The sequence below is a fragment of the Vicia villosa genome, linkage group LG1 (assembly GCF_029867415.1).
Source record: "Vicia villosa cultivar HV-30 ecotype Madison, WI linkage group LG1, Vvil1.0, whole genome shotgun sequence".
Classification (NCBI taxonomy): domain Eukaryota; kingdom Viridiplantae; phylum Streptophyta; class Magnoliopsida; order Fabales; family Fabaceae; genus Vicia; species Vicia villosa.
In genome coordinates this window covers 19,250,085-19,269,357 of record NC_081180.1, presented here as the reverse complement: position 1 = coordinate 19,269,357, position 19,273 = coordinate 19,250,085, and the positions used below count along the sequence as shown (strand labels likewise).

At 33.9% G+C, this 19,273-nt stretch overlaps 2 protein-coding genes across 5 annotated transcripts; both read left to right on the top strand.

Moving 5' to 3' along the window:
* The first annotated feature begins 2,417 nt into the window (after window positions 1–2,417).
* Window positions 2,418–8,166, top strand: LOC131630353 (ABC transporter B family member 11-like). Of its 4 annotated transcripts, none has more exons than XM_058901149.1 (13): window positions 2,418–2,567; window positions 2,821–3,178; window positions 3,302–3,356; window positions 3,438–3,613; window positions 3,696–3,917; window positions 3,999–4,237; window positions 4,327–4,852; window positions 4,932–5,205; window positions 5,320–6,203; window positions 6,294–6,560; window positions 6,650–6,913; window positions 7,012–7,305; window positions 7,395–8,166. In XM_058901149.1, exons 2-13 carry the CDS (start codon window positions 2,885–2,887, stop codon window positions 7,752–7,754), a joined length of 3,855 nt encoding a protein of 1,284 aa, XP_058757132.1. In that variant the 5' UTR covers window positions 2,418–2,567; window positions 2,821–2,884; the 3' UTR covers window positions 7,755–8,166. The 4 variants fall into 4 exon arrangements, with proteins under 4 accessions (XP_058757132.1, XP_058757136.1, XP_058757127.1 ...); XM_058901153.1 differs by having other exon boundaries at window positions 2,565–2,666; XM_058901159.1 differs by lacking the exon at window positions 2,418–2,567 and adding an exon at window positions 2,592–2,678.
* Window positions 8,167–13,080: 4,914 nt separating this feature from the next.
* Window positions 13,081–18,599, top strand: LOC131630343 (ABC transporter B family member 11-like). Its single transcript, XM_058901134.1, has 12 exons — window positions 13,081–13,554; window positions 13,641–13,695; window positions 13,795–13,970; window positions 14,048–14,269; window positions 14,364–14,602; window positions 14,682–15,207; window positions 15,351–15,624; window positions 15,709–16,595; window positions 16,689–16,955; window positions 17,034–17,297; window positions 17,398–17,691; window positions 17,806–18,599. The coding sequence occupies exons 1-12, from the start codon at window positions 13,117–13,119 to the stop codon at window positions 18,163–18,165; spliced, it is 4,002 nt and encodes a 1,333-aa protein (XP_058757117.1). The 5' UTR covers window positions 13,081–13,116; the 3' UTR covers window positions 18,166–18,599.
* Window positions 18,600–19,273: the final 674 nt, after the last annotated feature.

The following is a 19,273-nucleotide window of genomic DNA, read 5'->3' as shown; positions in this document are numbered from 1 at the left end:
TATTGATATGTTCCTTTTTAATTTGCTTGAAATATATTTTAATGTGGGGTATATAATAATATATTATATTAGAAGAATTTAATTTAATGTGTGCATATAAATATGAATAAAATGATTTGAGATATTTTATTTTAGTATAAGATATTATTATTTTATTGGTAACAAATTAAATAATTATCGAAAATACGCATATGATATGAATGAGAGAAATACGTGAAATAGAAATTTGGTTATTTAAAAATAATTTTACCTTATTTATTTAATGAAAAAAAGATTTTCATTTAGTTTAAAAATATTTTGTTAACGAAATTAAAAAAGATTTTACCTTATTTAAAAATATTTAACCAAAATACCAATAATATAATTTTTCATATAGTTTAAAAAAATGTAAAAAAGATTTTGTCTAAATTTTATTTAATGAATAAATTTTATATTTAATTTTATATAATTTAAAATTTACTTATGAAATTAGAATGTTTTTAATTTATATAAGTTAGTAAAATAATTTTTAACTTTAAAATTGTTTAGGAAATTTTGATTCAGCTTGATTTTATTGATTCACCTTATTTTATTGATTCATCTTGATTTTATACCCTATTAATGATATTGATTCACCTTGATTTTAATTTTTTATTAATTAGTGTATTTTTTCGGAAGTGTTATTGGAATATTTTGGATATGCATCTCCTAAGACACCCTCAAGGGTGTTTTCGGAAGTGCATCTCCGAAAACACCTTTTTTTTCGTGTTTTCGGAAGTACATTTCCGAAATCACATTTTTCTCATAAAATAAGTGATTTCGAAAATGCATTTCCGAAATTGGGGATATTTTGAAAATTTCGTCAGAGGTGATCAAGAAGGTAGGGAAGTGGGTAAAGAAATTTCCAAAAATATTTGGTCATATCTAGAGGTGACGACGAAACCATTAACTTTCTCCTCAAGAAAGTTGCATATTCAACTCTCATTTTCTATAAAATAAAAAGAAACTAAAACCGCTCCATCAAAATTATTTTGTCAAAGGCTATATGGATATGATATATATATGAGAATAATCAGAATGAATGACAAGTGACATTATAAGCGTAACTAGTATAGTTTGTCTCATGCTCATCACTTTCTGTTCACTAAAAACCTATTAAAATTGAAACACATGACACCCACACACGCCGTCTATTTTCATTTTTAGAGTGTTGTGCAAGGCAACCATTTTTTAAGGATAACAAATGTCCACAGAATATTGGTAAGGAGTTAAAAAATATTCATTTGAATGAAAAAAATAGTATATAGTTATTACATTGACAATTTAACTTTTGCTCTCAAGTTTTTTAATGGACAAGTTCTTATCACTTTATGTTTAAAAACCCTAACACTTTTGTATTTTGGGTTAATGAATTTTTTTGGTCTTCTAAATATTTCAGATTTCGTTTTTAGTCTCTTTAAATATTTTTTTTAAAGAATGATCTCTTTAAAAATTTTCATCCACAATTTAGGTCTCTCCCGTTAACAGATGCTGACATGGATGCCACATTTGGTCCTCATTTTATATTTTTATATAAATTTTATTTATAGTGACAGACATTCTGTCGCAAAATACGTCGCTAACATGAAAATCATATAAAAGCCTAGAATTTGTAGCTATTTATAGCTAATCTACACTAAATCTGAATCCGTAGCTAATTTGTTAGTGAAGGATTTTTCGACGGAATCTCTGTCGCTATAAATAAAATTTATATAAAAATATTAACTGGGGACCAAATGCCACATGACATCCATGTCAGCATCTTTGTCACACTGGCATTGCCACGTGGCACTATCACGTCAACTCTGTTAACAAATGTTAGCAATATGGACCAAAATTGTGGATGAAATTTTTTAGAAGGACCATTCTTTGAAAGAAATATTTAGAAGGATTAAAAACGAAATCTGTAATATTTAGAGGGACCAAAAAGTTCATTAACCCTTGTATTTTTAGAAGCAATCCCGAACAGATTTAAGTATCTTTGAGTGTATTCCTGAGTCTGTTCTTAAATTCTTCGAGGAGGATGCCATAGGGTTTTCACCTGCTAAGGGTGTGTTTGTGTAGTTCTTTTTTCTTGGGCTTAGGCCCTCCCTAATACCAAAAAAAAAAAAAGAAGCAACCACAAAAGCGACACCACATATTAATCCAAAACTTTAAGGCATTGAGTCAATGGATCTTCTCATTTTTAAAGTGTTCAACTTTCACTTTTACCTCTGATGTAGGACTCATACTCACAATTGATAGACCTAACGTTTATTGAGCTTAATATTAATAACAATGGAAAGAAGTTTAGCCAACACATAGTTAGGATGTCGTTCACTCTTTACATTATTTAATCAAACTTTCAAACACAACATTAATTTATTCATTTGGAATAAACATCAAAATTGAAGACCAAAAAACAATCAGGATATAGTAAACTTGCAGCTCAAGAAATATGTAGACATAATTTCCAATTAATCTATACAAATTATTTGACCAACACATAAAAATTTGAACTATATATTAGTAAGAACTAGAAATCTTGCATACACCAACTTATTACAGAAGTAAGCAACTGATTTTCACTTTCTAACTGACAGTTTTACTTGTTTTCATTTTATCTTGTGTTGGAAATTTGACAAAGTTGACTCATGATTTGTTCTGAAGTACTACTACTAGTAATTCTGTTTTTTCTTTTCTTTCTGAACCTGATTGATGAAAACAACAGAAGCTATCATCTTCTTTGAAAACCAAAGTTACAAACAGCACAACAAACTTGTGCTGCGTTACTAACTTGAATTCGGAATGCTTTTTCTGCAGCTGTTTTGAACTTACTGTCACTGGCAGAGGTGTTTGTCAGCTGAACAAGTCTTCGTCGAAGAAAATGGCAATGGATATCAGTTTGGAAGGAGATATTGCGAGTATTCAATCAGTTGAAGATCATGAAAGCAAGAAAGATTCAGATAAGAGCAAGGCCAAAGACGAAACCACCAACACAGTACCATTATACAAGCTTTTCTCATTTGCTGATCCTTTGGATCGTTTATTGATGTTTGCGGGGACTATCGGTGCTATTGGGAATGGAATCTCTATACCCTTGATGATTTTAATATTTGGAAATTTGATCAATGCATTTGGAGATTCCACAAGCTCAAAAGTTGTTGATGAAGTCTCCAAGGTATTTTTCTCACTAATCTCGTGTAATTGGCGATGCTTGTTTCTTCTGGTATACCTTTCATGGCATACTAAAACTTTGAAACAAACATTTAAAAACTGGCTAACGACGACTTACTGTGATCAGGTGTCTTTGAAATTTGTATACTTGGGAGCAGGCACCTTTGTTGCATCATTTTTGCGTAAGCACGTTAATTCTTACAATCTAACGTATTAGTCCAATGTATTATGATGCCAAATAGACCCTTTTTGATGTGTTCTAGAATTGGCTTGCTGGATGATCACCGGGGAGAGACAGGCTGCAAGAATTAGAGGCTTATACCTTAAAACAATTTTGAGGCAAGATGTGAGTTTCTTTGATAAAGAAACTAATACTGGAGAGGTTGTTGGAAGAATGTCAGGTGATACTGTTCTTATTAAAGATGCCATGGGAGAAAAGGTATCAGTGAATCATCATACTATCTTGAATCACCGCCGTTTTGTTTTTCTTGACTATATACACTTCGAGTTTAAAATTTCAGGTGGGACAGTTCATACAGTTTGTGTCAACTTTCATAGGAGGTTTTGTCATAGCATTCACTAAAGGATGGCTTCTAACTGTTGTTATGCTATCTAGTATACCTCTTCTTGTCTTGTCTGGTGCTATGACGGGTACGGTAATTGCAAAAGCATCGTCGGCTGGACAAGCAGCTTATTCTAAATCAGCAGGTGTAGTAGAGCAGACAATAGGTTCCATCCGAACTGTAAGCGTACACGGACGAAAAAATAACAACGAAGTTTTGTTATTACAGATTATATAAGTGAATCCCATTTTTCGAATGCAGGTTGCATCATTCACTGGGGAGAAACAAGCTATAGCTAAATATAATCAGTCCTTAATCAAGGTCTACAATACTTCAGTGCAAGAGGCACTAGCATCGGGTGTCGGGTTTGGATCACTCTTTTTTGTATTTATCTGCAGTTATGGTTTGGCTGTATGGTTTGGTGGGAAATTGATCATCGAGAAAGGATATACAGGAGGGGATGTTATGACTGTAATTTTTGCTGTATTAACTGGTTCAATGTAAGATTTCATATTTAAGTCGCTACTGAGAATTCGTAAGATATGAAAATCTTTTTTTTACCTAACTATATTTATGTTTTCAACCTCAGGTGTCTTGGGCAGACATCTCCAAGCTTAAGTGCTTTTGCTGCAGGACAAGCTGCAGCCTTTAAGATGTTTGAAACGATTAAAAGGAATCCGGAAATTGATGCCTACGACACTACTGGGCGAAGGCTTGATGAAGTTCGCGGAGACATAGAGCTTAGGGAGGTTTGCTTTAGTTATCCTACAAGACCAGATGAACTGATATTCAATGGATTTTCTCTTGCAATACCAAGTGGGACTACTGTAGCTTTGGTAGGGCAAAGTGGGAGTGGGAAATCCACAGTTGTTAGTTTGATAGAGAGATTTTATGATCCACAAAGTGGTGAAATTCTTATCGATGGTGTTAACCTCAAAGAGTTTCAACTAAAATGGATCAGACAGAAAATAGGCCTAGTTAGCCAGGAACCGGTTCTCTTCACTTGTAGCATTAAAGAGAATATCGCCTATGGAAAGGATGGTGCTACTGATGAAGAAATCAGAGCTGTAGCAGAACTTGCTAATGCCGCCAAATTTATTGATAAGCTTCCACAGGTGAATTCTCAAATCTTCCTTCACTTGGCACGATCCTTCTACCTCGATAATTTTGTAAAATTATGGTTTTTGATCTCAGGGACTTGACACGATGGTTGGTGAGCATGGAACTCAGCTCTCTGGAGGTCAAAAGCAAAGAGTTGCAATTGCCAGAGCAATTTTGAAAGATCCAAGAATATTACTTCTTGATGAAGCTACAAGTGCCCTTGATGCAGAATCTGAGAGAATTGTACAAGAGGCGTTGGACAGGATAATGATAAATCGGACAACTATCATTGTAGCTCACCGCTTAAGCACTATAAGGAATGTTGATACCATTGCTGTAATTCATGAAGGAAAAATTGTTGAAAGAGGTAGATACTATTTAGTGACAGCAATCTAATTTTTTCCATGACACAAAATTCATATAAAGCATGAAGCCCGAATGTTAATCCTTTATAGGATTCTTAAATTTTTCATTTGGTTAGGTTCACATGTTGAGCTCATCAAAGATCCTAATGGAGCCTATAGCCAGCTTATTAGGCTGCAAGAAATGAAGGGATCAGAACAGATTCAAAATGAAGAAACTGACACAAACAAGTCCAACAGTATTGTGCATTCTGGAAGATTATCAAGTCAAAGATCTTTTTCCATAAGATCAATAAGCCAAGGGTCACCTGGAAACAGCGATCGTCGCTCTTTCTCAACATCATATGTTGCACCTATAACAGATGGCTTCTTAGAAAATGCAGATGGTGGACCTCAAGCTTCTCCTTCAAAAAAAACTTCACCGCCCGAAGTGCCACTTTATCGCTTGGCATATTTTAACAAACCCGAGATTTCAGTCTTGTTAATGGGAACTATAGCTGCAGTGCTACATGGAGTTATAATGCCTGTTTTTGGGCTCTTACTTTCTAAAATGATTAGTATTTTCTACAAGCCAGCTGATGAACTTCGTCATGATTCAAAATTTTGGGCAATAGTGTTTGTAGCAGTTGCCGTGGCATCATTAATCGTTATTCCATGTAGATTCTACTTTTTTGGTGTTGCTGGAGGTAAGTTGATCCAAAGGATCCGAAAAACGTGTTTTGAGAAAGTTGTTCACATGGAAGTAAGTTGGTTTGATGAGACTGATCATTCAAGCGGAGCACTTGGAGCAAGGCTCTCCACTGATGCAGCATCAGTTAGAGCTCTTGTTGGGGATGCACTTGGTTTGCTGGTTCAAAATATCGCTACAGCAATAGCTGGCTTGGTTATTGCTTTTGGAGCGAGCTGGCAGCTCGCTTTCGTCGTCCTCGCTTTGGCGCCTCTATTAGGACTAAATGGATATGTGCAAATAAAAGTCTTGAAAGGATTCAGTGCAGATGCCAAGGTTTGTTAGTGACTTCTACCAACTTTCTAAGTGCATTTTTTACTCAGCTAAATGTTATGTCAATACACTGATACTCTTTTTGCCTAACAGAAATTGTATGAGGAAGCAAGTCAAGTGGCGAATGATGCTGTAGGGAGTATAAGAACAGTTGCTTCTTTTTGTGCCGAAGAGAAAGTGATGGAATTATATCAGGAAAAATGCGAGGGACCAATTAAGAAAGGCATACGGCGAGGGATAATAAGTGGATTTGGTTTTGGTTTATCATTCTTCATGCTGTATGCAGTTTATGCATGCTGTTTTTACGCTGGAGCTCGACTTGTAGAGGATGGAAAATCTAAATTCTCAGATGTTTTCCTTGTAAGATATACATACTCCTTACATGTTCACCATTCTATCACTTTCACAATTATTTGATAGCATTGATGTTTTTGTTTCCGGATTATTAGGTCTTTTTTGCTCTCAGCATGACAGCTATGGGAGTCTCACAATCTGGAACCTTGGCCCCTGATTCATCTAATGCAAAAAGTGCTGTTGCTTCCATATTTGCTATTCTTGACCAGAAGTCACAAATAGACCCTAGTGATGAATCTGGAATGACACTGGAAAATGCCAAGGGAGAAATTGAGTTTAACCATGTCAGTTTCAAGTATCCTACTAGACCTGATGTTCAAATATTCACAGATCTTTGCTTGAACATTCATAGTGGCAAGGTAGTATTCTAATTTCGCATCTTATCAAGTAGAGTACTCTAACTTGTTTTTCCTAATTGAAATAAAAACTGACATATTGATCTTATTGATATATACAGACAGTTGCACTGGTTGGAGAAAGTGGAAGTGGAAAATCAACAGTGATCTCATTACTACAAAGGTTTTACGACCCCGACTCAGGCCATATTACACTCGATGGAGTAGAAATTCAAAGGATGCAAGTGAAATGGTTAAGACAACAAATGGGACTAGTTAGCCAAGAGCCAGTTCTTTTCAATGACACAGTTCGAGCCAATATTGCATACGGAAAAGGCGGAGATGCAACGGAAGCAGAAATTGTAGCTGCAGCAGAATTGGCAAATGCTCACCAGTTCATCAGTAGTTTGCAGAAGGTAAATTGCATGTTATCTTTTCAATCCAATATCTTTAAAGTTCTATACAATTGATGTTCTTGAACATGATACGATATATATGTATGCAGGGTTATGACACGATAGTAGGCGAGAGAGGAATTCAGTTATCCGGGGGACAGAAGCAGCGCGTGGCAATTGCGAGAGCTATGGTGAAGAATCCAAAAATACTATTACTAGATGAAGCAACAAGTGCACTTGATGCTGAGTCTGAGAAGGTGGTTCAAGATGCACTTGACTGCGTTATGGTGGAGCGAACGACAATAATAATTGCTCACAGGTTATCGACGATTAAGGGTGCAGATTTAATAGCAGTAGTTAAAAATGGTGTGATAGCAGAGAAAGGAAAACATGAAAAATTGCTACATAAGGCTGGTGACTATGCTTCTTTAGTAGCATTATACACACATAGAGGCGCTTCTTCATCTTAGATACATCCTTTGGCATCAATGGTTGTTGTAAAATAAGATGCTTGGACTTTTTTTGTCCCTATCATGGTTTCATTTGTGTGTGTGGCTATGAGTATAAGAGCCATGAATTTATAGTGTGTGTGAATGAAGAAGTGGATACCAACTAAACTAGGTATATCCCAGTTAGGTTACTTACAAACTACGATAAATATAAGATTTAAATATAAGATTTAATCGGTCACGAAGTTCTTTAATTTAATTTAAGGTTTTACTTTAGTCTCTTATCTAATAAACGTTACATATTAGTCTCTTAAAAACTATTTTCTTAGTCAAATTAATTCTTTTTGTTAAATGTTGGGAAAAAAGGTAAAGTTGTGATGATGTGACATGACAACATGAGAGAAGTCAAAATAATGAATCAACAAATGTTTTATAAACATATAATTATCTTCGTTCAGAAGCAAATCGTGTTGTTCTGTGTTTTCTAATGTTCCACATTCATCTTCTTCAAAATAGTGCTTCAATGTCAAGGATTTCCATCGGTGCTTCAATGTCAAACAACCAAAATTTTGAGACAGTTGAATTTGTACTTAGAAAAAACAAGAGGAGGGAATAGTTGGAACTTAGAACATTCTATTCAACGCAAAGGATTGGTTCTTCAATTATTTTAGGTTGTGACTGTGGATGGATAAAGTATAAATGTCCATTCACAAATCTATACGCCCATTCACAAATATTTTTCATTCTATTGGTTCCTAAATCATCTTTCAATAGAACCATTTCACTAATATCCATTGCATCATAATACCACATGCTCTCTACAATTTGAATTTGAAATATAACAAATCATATCTTATTGTTGGAAAGAATTATGGAGAAGATCACATTCAACAAAAACATCTATTTTCTAGACTAAGTCAAATCAGATATCCAAAGAAGAAAATTCCAAAAGACATTGCTATATAAGAAGTCTCAAACCTCACGTTTGAGGTGTGCAAGTTGTGAGTATTCCTTGAGAAATCTACATGCCACCCCTAAAATTAAGCATATCACTCCCCAGAGCTATACTTTTACCATTACACCCTTGCCTAAAGTTATTAATTTTCAGAAAATATACGTTTCTATCGGAAATTTCTAAAAAATACCGGATTTTTAAAAAAAATTGTGAGTTTTGACCGGAAATTACAAAAAAAATCGAAAATTTTGAAAAAATTACCGAATTTTTCGAAATTTCCGATATTTTTTGCAAAAAAAAAAATGGTACGTACCGGAAATTTCAAATTAACTAAAATTTGCGGTATGACGTACCAGAAATTTTGAAAAATTACCGAATTTTTCGAAATTTCCGGTATTTTTTGCAAAAAAAATAAAATTGTGATATCATACATTTGAAATTTCCGGTATACTGGAAGTTTCAAATTAACTAAAATTTCCGATATGATGTACCTTAATTTCCTTATAACTAAAATTTCCGATATGATGTACCGGAAATTTGATAGTGCATACAGAAATTTTTTTGTATCTCAACATTTTTCAACAAGGATAAAATTGGATTAAAAAAATATGAGGGGTACCAAGTATAAAAAAGGGGGTGGCATGTAGATTTCTCATATTCCTTGTAGTAAGGTTTATCTTTAGAGTTTTCGTTTGTGTTATCTTTGTGCACCACTCTAGCACCTCCTTTCATATCTTAAGACATGTGGTTAGGTTTGATAGTTGAGTTGTAAAACTTTGTTCTAAGATCCTAAGTCTATAAGCTTGAGAATAACGTTTTTTTTGTATTTCACGCTAATGTCATCATAAGGGTTAGGGTAGAAATTTGTTGTACACCACTCTATGTTTCAGTAATTTGGCATATTTGTTGGTCTGTCTTAGTTGAATTATAATATTCAACATTCAATATTGAAGCTGATCACTGGGGGTTAGTGATTGAGAGAAGGTGAGAGGAGTTCTCATATTTAGGGGGAGATTAGAACGAAACTTCACGGGTAGTATTAGGAAAGTGGCCTTGAATTGGGAGAATTCCGATTAAGTCTATTTGTCCTTCTGGCTATTGGGAGTGAAATAGTTCTATAAGGAGTCATAAATAGATAGTCACTAGGACTAGAAAGAGGCATTGAGCAACATGGGGTTGTTGTTCATAGAAGACTAAGTGTACTAATTCGAAATAGTGGATTTCCTTTCTTGAGTAGAGTGCCCTCCAAACGTAGGTGTTGTTTGAGCCGAACTGAGTTACCAATCTCATGCGTCCTCTTTATTTCCTTTCCGCTTCATCATCTTGTATAAGCTAAGACTTTATTCATTATTGTCATACTGGTTTATCACGTTGGACCAGTTGTCACAATATTGTGTCCAACATCTGTTTCCTTAGGAACCAAATTACAATTAAAATTACCTATCAAAGAAGTTTCTCATTAAATAACATGTATAAACTACCTATTAAATAACTTAGTGTTCAATTTCTACAAATGTATATAGAAAATAAAAAAATTTAGAAAAATAAAAAACTTACAAAATTGTGAGTTTAGTTCGGTGTTGAGTGAGCTCTTTGATCGACTTGATGTTGATAGAAGAAGCTTTGAAGTTGGTTGAATGATTTGAAATTATGTGAGTTGAGAGAGTTGGAGAAATTTAAGAGGTTTCAATATAGTGTTTGTTTTTTAAATGAGGAAGGAGAAGAGTCTGACATACTTCTTGATTAAATAACAAATGCATTTGCACAATATACAAGAAAATACATTTTCGTTATTTTTTTTACATAGGCTTAAAGTCTAATTCAGAGACATATGTGATTGAGATGTGTTTGGAGATACATCTTTAAATTTTAAAAGTAGTATCAAACTTTCTAGAAGATGCGCTAGTAAATTAAATAACCATTCCCAAACAGTTTTCCTTTCATTCTTCGCATGATAGAAGAGAAATAGAAAACTTGTGGGTCTGAATCGTTTTTATCTCTCTCTGCCAATTTTCTTCAAACCAAGCAAAAGAAATATCTATTTTGTTTTTTATCTATAAATTTGAAATGCGTTAGGAAAGTCGTTTGAGAAGTCAAAAGTGATGTGTCGGTGGTTGAGAATACTGTGTATGATGCATGTATGAATCTGGATATGATGTTTCCGGGAAATTAGTTGATCACATAGGTAAAAAGATGAGAGATGAAAATCAAAATGTAATGGACCAATCTATCATTAGATTCTACTTCATTGATTTCAAATCAATTAAGAATAATCTACTCTATAGTAATATTCGTATTCGGTGGCCATCCCTATTTTTCAACGTGACTGCTAAGTAACCAATTCACTCCACTTTTCAGCTTTCATAAACTCTTGAAAATGGTCTTAAAAAAAAGATTTTTTTTTTATTAAAAAAATCTTATATAGGAACATAGATAATTTACAAAAAATTTCATTAATTTATTAGTAATATATACAATTTTTTTATTCAGGTTCATAGTATATTCATTGTGCATGTTTCAGATTTTTTGTAATTTTAGGTAATTGTTTTTCCAAATTAAAAATCTAACTTCCAACCTTAATATTTAAATATTATTTTTAAAATTTTTTCTATTTTATTTTTTTATTTTAATTGTTTTTTTGGATATTCTAAATATTTTTCATTTGAAATATATATTTTTTAATTTATTTTTTATTAATAATTGATTATTTTGAATTTAAATTGTTGATTATATAATTATTTTTATTTTTAATTTTAATTTATATTAAGTTTAAATTAATTTTAATTCATAATTTTTATTTTAAATAAAATATTTTAGGATCATACTAACATGTGCTTTAAGAGTATATGTTAAAGACACTATAATTAAAAAATTTAAATATAATAAAGTCATAATTAAAATTTCAAAAAATTAAATGCACATTTATAAATAATTTATTAACTTATGTTAGCATTTTCTAGTTCTTATAAAATTGGACATCAAGAGATATATCTAGTGGATATGTAATAAGTGCTATCAGTATTTTTTTATTTAATCAATATAATTTAATTAAAAATAACAAAGTATAAGCTAAAATATATCAAAATTAATAAATTTTTAATTTGCTACACAATTTAAGTCAATTAGGCAAATAGAAAGTGGAATATACTTGCTCTAATTTTTAATACTTATTTTAAAGGAATTATCAATAATCCAATTTAATATTTATAAAAAAGAAGAAAAAGAGTAAGAATTAAAAATAATAGTGTAAGTCAAGCCATATATCAAATTCTCTCTAACGTGTTTGAGAGGAGCACATTGTTATAGGAACCAAGCTTTCATCTACTAAATCACGCACATTTCTCTTAAATTTTAGATAGATATTATTATATTTTAAATTAAAATGAATAGTACATTTTTTTATAATAAAATATAAGAATTTATCTAGAATGCCACACTTTTTTAATCCAAAAGGAGAATATATAAATAAACAAAAAAGAAAAGGATTACAAGATACACAAGAGGGGACCAAACCAAAACCTCTTACGAAACAACCCTAATTTTAGGGGTACCCGCCTTGTCTAATAAGTAATCCAAATTAATGTCATTGTGATCAAAATTAAACCAGGAAGAACTTTTGCTCTTTAAGCCGATATTAGCTAATTGATCCGCACAAAAATTGGCTTCACGGAAAAGGTGCGTGATTCTAAAATCAATGGACAAAGAAAAAGCCCTACACGTTTATCTTCCACGGCAAGGTTAGAATTAGAAAAGCCTTGACAAGGAGAACACAATCCGTCTCCAACCAAAGCTTAGACCACTTCATTTGGATAGATTTCTCAATGGCAATTATGGCAGCTAAGAATTCTGCCATCACAGGGGAACCATCACCATTGAACACATTGAAACTAAGAATATGGTTAGCATGGGAGTCGCGAAAAATACCACCACTTGCCGTGAGCATGGGAGACCCGGCAGCCACCCCATCGATATTACACTTGATCCAATCACCTATGGGAGGACTCCATAAAACCTCAATAACATTCTTATGGATGCAGATTGATGTCAAACTTCTTCAGCAAGGAAAAGCTACTAATGTCATTGTTTGCCTTTTTTGTAGTCATGTTTCCAACCATTTTAGCTCTAGCAGAGACTAAAGAAATGCAATTTTTCCAGTGAATGAAAATATTCTCGAATCTGGCCTTGTTTCTAGAATGCCACACTGATCTATGACTAATAATAATATAAGTGAAAAAAGGTTAAAATTCAATGAAGTGGATAGCTTTATTTATTAAATTAATTTAATAATCATAATTTCAAGCCTATTAAAAAAAATAATCATAATTTCAAACACAACATAACTAAGTAATTTGGACCAAACAACTAAAAGTAAACAAATAGTTATTATGACTAGAATACAATTCAACTTGAGCTTCAAGAAAATTTCATATGCAGTTTCCAAATTCTCTACTATATAAGATCCTAACAACAATACATGCTCCACTCACAACCATTTTTCAACTAGCAATTGTTTTTGTTTCTTCATTCATTCATTCATTCATTCTTGCTACGGCTACTTTTCTATCTTCACCTTTTAGTTCCAAGGAAATGGATGCAGATGTTGCAAGTAATCAGCAAGTAGTGGAATCTGGAAGCAAGCAAGATTCAGAGAAGAGAAAAGCTAAAGATGAAACCACTAATACAGTTCCATTGTACAAGCTTTTCTCATTTGCTGATTCTTTGGATCATTTGTTGATGTTTGTTGGGACTGTTGGTGCTATTGGGAATGGAATCTCTATGCCTTTAATGACATTGATATTTGGAAATATGATCAATGCATTTGGAGGATCTTCAAGCACTAAAGAAGTTGTTGATCAAGTTTCCAAGGTAACAATCACCATCCCTCCTTACTAGTAATAATCCCTTCTAACACGAGCATGTTTGAGAGAGCTTATGAAAACAACTGTACTCAGGTGTCCTTGAAATTCGTATACTTAGGCGTGGGGACGTTCGTTGCGTCTTTTTTGCGTAAGTATGTTAGTTTATGCATCAGTTCTTAGAATCTATTATAATTAGTTTGGATCATTATGACAAAAAAAAAAAAACACTTTTTGATATGTATCTCAGAATTGACTTGCTGGATGATCACTGGTGAGAGACAGGCGGCAAGAATCAGAGGCTTATACCTCCAAACTATTTTGAGACAAGATGTGAGTTTCTTTGATAAGGAAACTAATACTGGAGAGGTTGTCGGAAGAATGTCGGGTGATACTGTTCTAATTCAAGATGCCATGGGGGAGAAGGTACTAATCAACCACCATATAAAAGTCATAAATCATCATCGTCGTCATCATCATTTTGTTCCCCCTTTTGATTTCAGGTGGGACAGTTTCTACAGCTGATGGCTACATTCTTTGGAGGTTTTGTGATAGCATTCATCAAGGGGTGGCTTTTGACTCTTGTGATGATGTCTTGTATTCCACTTCTTGTTTTGTCTGGTGCTATGATGAGCATGGTTATTGCGAAAGCATCATCAACTGGACAAGAAGCTTATTCCAAAGCAGCAACTGTAGTAGAGCAGACAATAGGTTCTATTCGAACTGTATGCAGACTTTTTGAAACAACTCCTTTACCTTTAGTTATTATATTTTTGTTTATTTCAGCTTATGTAAATGACTTCCATTTTTCCATTTTAGGTTGCGTCTTTCACCGGAGAGAAACAAGCCATAGCTAAATATGATCAGTCTTTACTTGATGCTTACACAAGTGTAGTAAAAGAGGCACTAGCTTCTGGTTTGGGATTTGGTTCACTCTACTTTGTTTTTATTGCCAGCTATGGTTTGGCAGTATGGTTTGGAGGGAAAATGGTAATAGAGAAAGGTTATACAGGAGGGGAGGTTGTGACTGTAATTTTTGCTGTATTGACCGGATCCCTGTAAGTTTTGTGTTCCTTTTCTTCACTCCAGCTTAAATTTTTTGTTTATATTTTGTTACTGAGGGAGTATATATTCCAGGTCTCTGGGGCAGGCATCACCAAGCTTGAGTGCATTTGCTTCAGGACAAGCTGCAGCATTTAAGATGTTTGAGACGATTAAAAGGAAGCCGGAAATTGATGCTTACGACACAACCGGGAGAAAGCTTGATGACATTCGGGGAGACATTGAGCTTAGGGAGGTTTGCTTTAGTTATCCTACAAGACCGGATGAACTGATATTCGATGGATTTTCTCTTACAATACCAAGTGGGACTACTGTAGCTTTGGTAGGGCAAAGTGGAAGTGGAAAATCCACAGTTGTCAGTTTGGTTGAGAGATTTTATGATCCACAGGCTGGCGAAGTTCTCATTGATGGTATCAACCTTAAAGAATTTCAACTAAAATGGATCAGACAGAAAATAGGCCTAGTCAGCCAGGAACCGGTTCTCTTTACTTGTAGCATTAAAGAGAATATTGCCTATGGAAAGGATGGCGCCACCGATGAAGAAATCAGAGCTGCCGCAGAACTTGCTAATGCTGCCAAATTTATAGATAAACTTCCTCAGGTGAACTGAATTCTCAAATCTTTATTTAAATGTAGAAACTGCATAGTAAATTCTGTTTGACAGTTTGAAATATTCTGCTCCTTCATATTGTGCGCGTTATTTTTTATTTAATCATTGAGTTTGGCTATGGATAATGATCTTAGGGACTAGACACAATGGTTGGTGAACATGGAACTCAGCTCTCGGGTGGTCAAAAGCAAAGAGTTGCAATTGCGAGAGCAATTTTGAAAGATCCAAGAATCTTACTTCTTGATGAAGCTACAAGTGCCCTTGATGCCGAATCTGAGAGAATTGTACAAGAGGCGTTGGACAGAATAATGGTGAACCGAACAACTGTTATTGTAGCTCACCGCTTAAGTACCATAAAGAATGCTGATACCATTGCTGTTATTCATCAAGGAAAAATAATTGAAAGAGGTATACATATATGAATACATTTTATGGTGTAATATATAAATCTAAATATACCTTACTGCATTTTTCTATTTTTCAATTGATCAGGTTCACATGCTCAGCTCACAAGGGTTCCTGATGGAGCCTATAGCCAGCTCATTAGGCTGCAAGAAATGAAAGGGTCAGAACAGAATGTTGAAAATGACACAAGCAAGTCAAACAGTATAGTGCTATCTGAAAGACGACCGAGTCAAAGATCTTTATTGTCAAGATCTATAAGCCAACTGTCATCTGGAGATGGTAACAGCGGTCGTCACTCATTCTCAGCGTCATTTGGTGTGCCCACCGCAATAGTTGGCTTTCCAGAAACTGCCGAAGGTGGACCTCAGGCTCCTCTTTCAACGATTTCTTCACCACCGGAAGTGCCACTTTATCGCCTGGCCTATTTAAACAAACCCGAGATTCCTGTCTTACTTATGGGGACTATAGCTGCAATTCTGCATGGTGCAATATTACCGACTTTCGGCCTCTTACTTTCCAAAATGATAAGTATTTTCTACGAGCCACATGACGAACTTCGTCACGATTCAAAAGTTTGGGCATTAATATTTGTTGGGCTCGGTGTTGCGTCGTTATTCATTTTTCCATGTCGATTCTACTTTTTTGGCATTGCTGGAGGTAAGTTGATCAAAAGGCTCAGGAAAATGTGTTTTGAGAAGGTAGTTCACATGGAAGTAAGTTGGTTTGATAAAGCCGAGCATTCAAGTGGAGCAATTGGAGCAAGGCTTTCTACTGATGCAGCTTCGATTCGAGCTTTGGTTGGCGATGCACTTGGTTTACTGGTTGAAAATATTGCTACAGCTATTGCCGGCTTGGTAATTGCTTTTGTAGCTAGCTGGCAGCTTGCTCTTATAATCCTTGCTTTGGTGCCTCTCCTAGGACTAAATGGATTTTTGCAAGTGAAGTTCTTGAAAGGGTTCAGCACAGATGCGAAGGTTTGTTATAATACAAGCATGATCTCTTGAAATATTTTTGACTTAGCTTTATGTTGTTAAATTGTGAATACTGATATTGTTTTCAACGAACAGAAATTGTACGAGGAAGCGAGTCAAGTGGCTAATGATGCAGTAGGAAGCATAAGAACAGTTGCATCTTTCTGTTCTGAAGAGAAGGTGATGGAATTATATAAGCAAAAATGTGAGGGACCAATTAAGACGGGCATAAGGCGAGGGATAGTAAGCGGATTTGGTTTCGGAGTATCATTCTTGGTGTTGTATGCAGTATATGCATGCAGTTTTTATGCTGGAGCGCGTCTCGTTGAGGATGGAAAATCTTCATTCTCAGATGTTTTTCGCGTAAGTTACTCTCCTAAATTGGCATTATTAGAATTAATTTTTCTAGCATTGAGTTATTTCATGCTTCATGATTTGCAGGTCTTTTTTGCTTTAAGCATGGCAGCTATTGGACTTTCTCAATCTGGGTCGTTGGTACCTGATTCAACTAAGGCCAAAAGTGCAGCTGCTTCCATATTTGCTATTCTTGATAGGAAATCACTCATAGATCCAAGTGATGAATCAGGAATCACATTGGAAGAAGTCAAAGGAGAAATTGAGTTTAAGCATGTCAGTTTCAAGTATCCTACTAGACCCGATATTCAAATATTCACAGATCTTTGCTTGAACATTCATAGCGGCAAGGTAGTATCTAGTTTCGCGTCTTATCAAGTAAACTACTCTAAATTGTTTTTCATAATAGAAATAACAACTAATAGAATGATCTTATTGATACAAAAAACAGACAGTTGCGCTGGTTGGAGAAAGTGGAAGTGGAAAATCAACCGTGATCTCATTGATACAAAGATTTTATGATCCAGATTCAGGTCACATTACACTTGATGGAAAAGAAATCCAAAATCTGCAAGTGAAATGGCTAAGACAACAAATGGGACTAGTAAGCCAAGAGCCTGTTTTGTTTAATGACACTATCAGAGCCAATATTGCATATGGAAAAGGCGGAGATGCATCCGAGGCAGAGATCATAGCTGCAGCAGAATCGGCAAATGCTCACAACTTCATTAGTAGTTTGCAGAAGGTACAACGCTTTAGTATTTCTTGTATTCATATATTTAAATTATACACAATGTATCAATGATCACATGAGTATGGAATCTAGTACATAGTAACTAAAAACATATAATGCATGCAGGGTTACGACACGATAGTAGGAGAGAGAGGAGTTCAGTTATCTGGGGGACAGAAGCAGCGTGTGGCAATTGCGAGAGCTATAGTGAAGAATCCAAAAATACTATTACTAGATGAAGCAACAAGTGCACTTGATGCTGAGTCTGAGAAGGTGGTTCAAGATGCACTTGACCGCGTTATGGTGGAGCGAACGACAATAATAGTTGCTCACAGGTTATCGACGATTAAGGGTGCAGATTTAATAGCAGTAGTTAAGAATGGTGTGATAGCAGAGAAAGGAAAACATGAAACATTGCTACATAAGGGTGGTGACTATGCTTCATTAGTGGCATTGCACACACATAGAGGTGCTTCTTCATCTTAGATCCCATTGGCCTCGGTTAAGGGTTGCAAAATAAGATGTTTGGACTTTTTTGGTCCCTATAATGGTTTCTTTTGTGTGTAGGATAATGAACATGATCAGTTAAGTTATAAGTATGTGTTATGAATTTATAGAGCCTGAATGAGGAAGAAGATACCAACTAACTTGGTACATGTGATGGCAGCAAGGTCAGGACGGAGTCAGAAATTTTAAGTTCAGGCACATTACGTTAATTTATGAATTTGTAGTATAAGATATTTATCATTTATTTATTTTAGGCATAAATACTTTAGGGATTCTTTAAGTTATTTTATATTGTAATAAATTGGTCATTTTAAGTTTTTTTTTTATAACTTGGTCCTTTAAGTTTTTTTTTGTGTTAAATTAGGATCTGTCTTTTATATTTTTTTTAATGCTACTTTATGTATTTGAATGTTAATATATGTATTTTATTGCAACTTTATGTATTTTAGATGATTGGTTTAATCAAAGAATGAAAAAAAAAAGGTAAGAAAATGGTAACTTTGCACACATTTATTACCTTAAATGATCAAATTGTTAAAAAAAAAAATTTAAGGGATCAACTTTTTACAATAAAATAACTTAAATGACCCCTAATATAATTATATTTTTTTAAACAATTAATTTTTATGGGATATATATATTTTAAAAATATTAATAACTTAATTTTTTGTTTGTGTAATATTTTCACTTTTATTACCAACAAAAATATTTATTTATCTATCTAACTGATAATAATATGAGTAGTTTTGTAATGATATTTTTGTGTTAAAATTAAAACATGTAAACATTTTTTTATAAAAAAAGATAGTAAGAAATTGTTTTAAAATTAAACACAAAACTAATTTAACTATATTTTAGTCAAATATATTTTAGTTTTAAAATAGACTTTCAAAATTAAAAACTCCCAAATATCTAAAAAAGATCCTCAGCTGCATACCTCCATATAGCAGCATACTGCTTATCAGCATCACCTTCAACTATCTTCTTTGTTATAAATTTAGTCTTCCATGCTCTTGCAACAATAATACCTACAGAACAATAATGTCTTACATAATATCCCTAATTCTAACGGTTTCACATGTTTGCA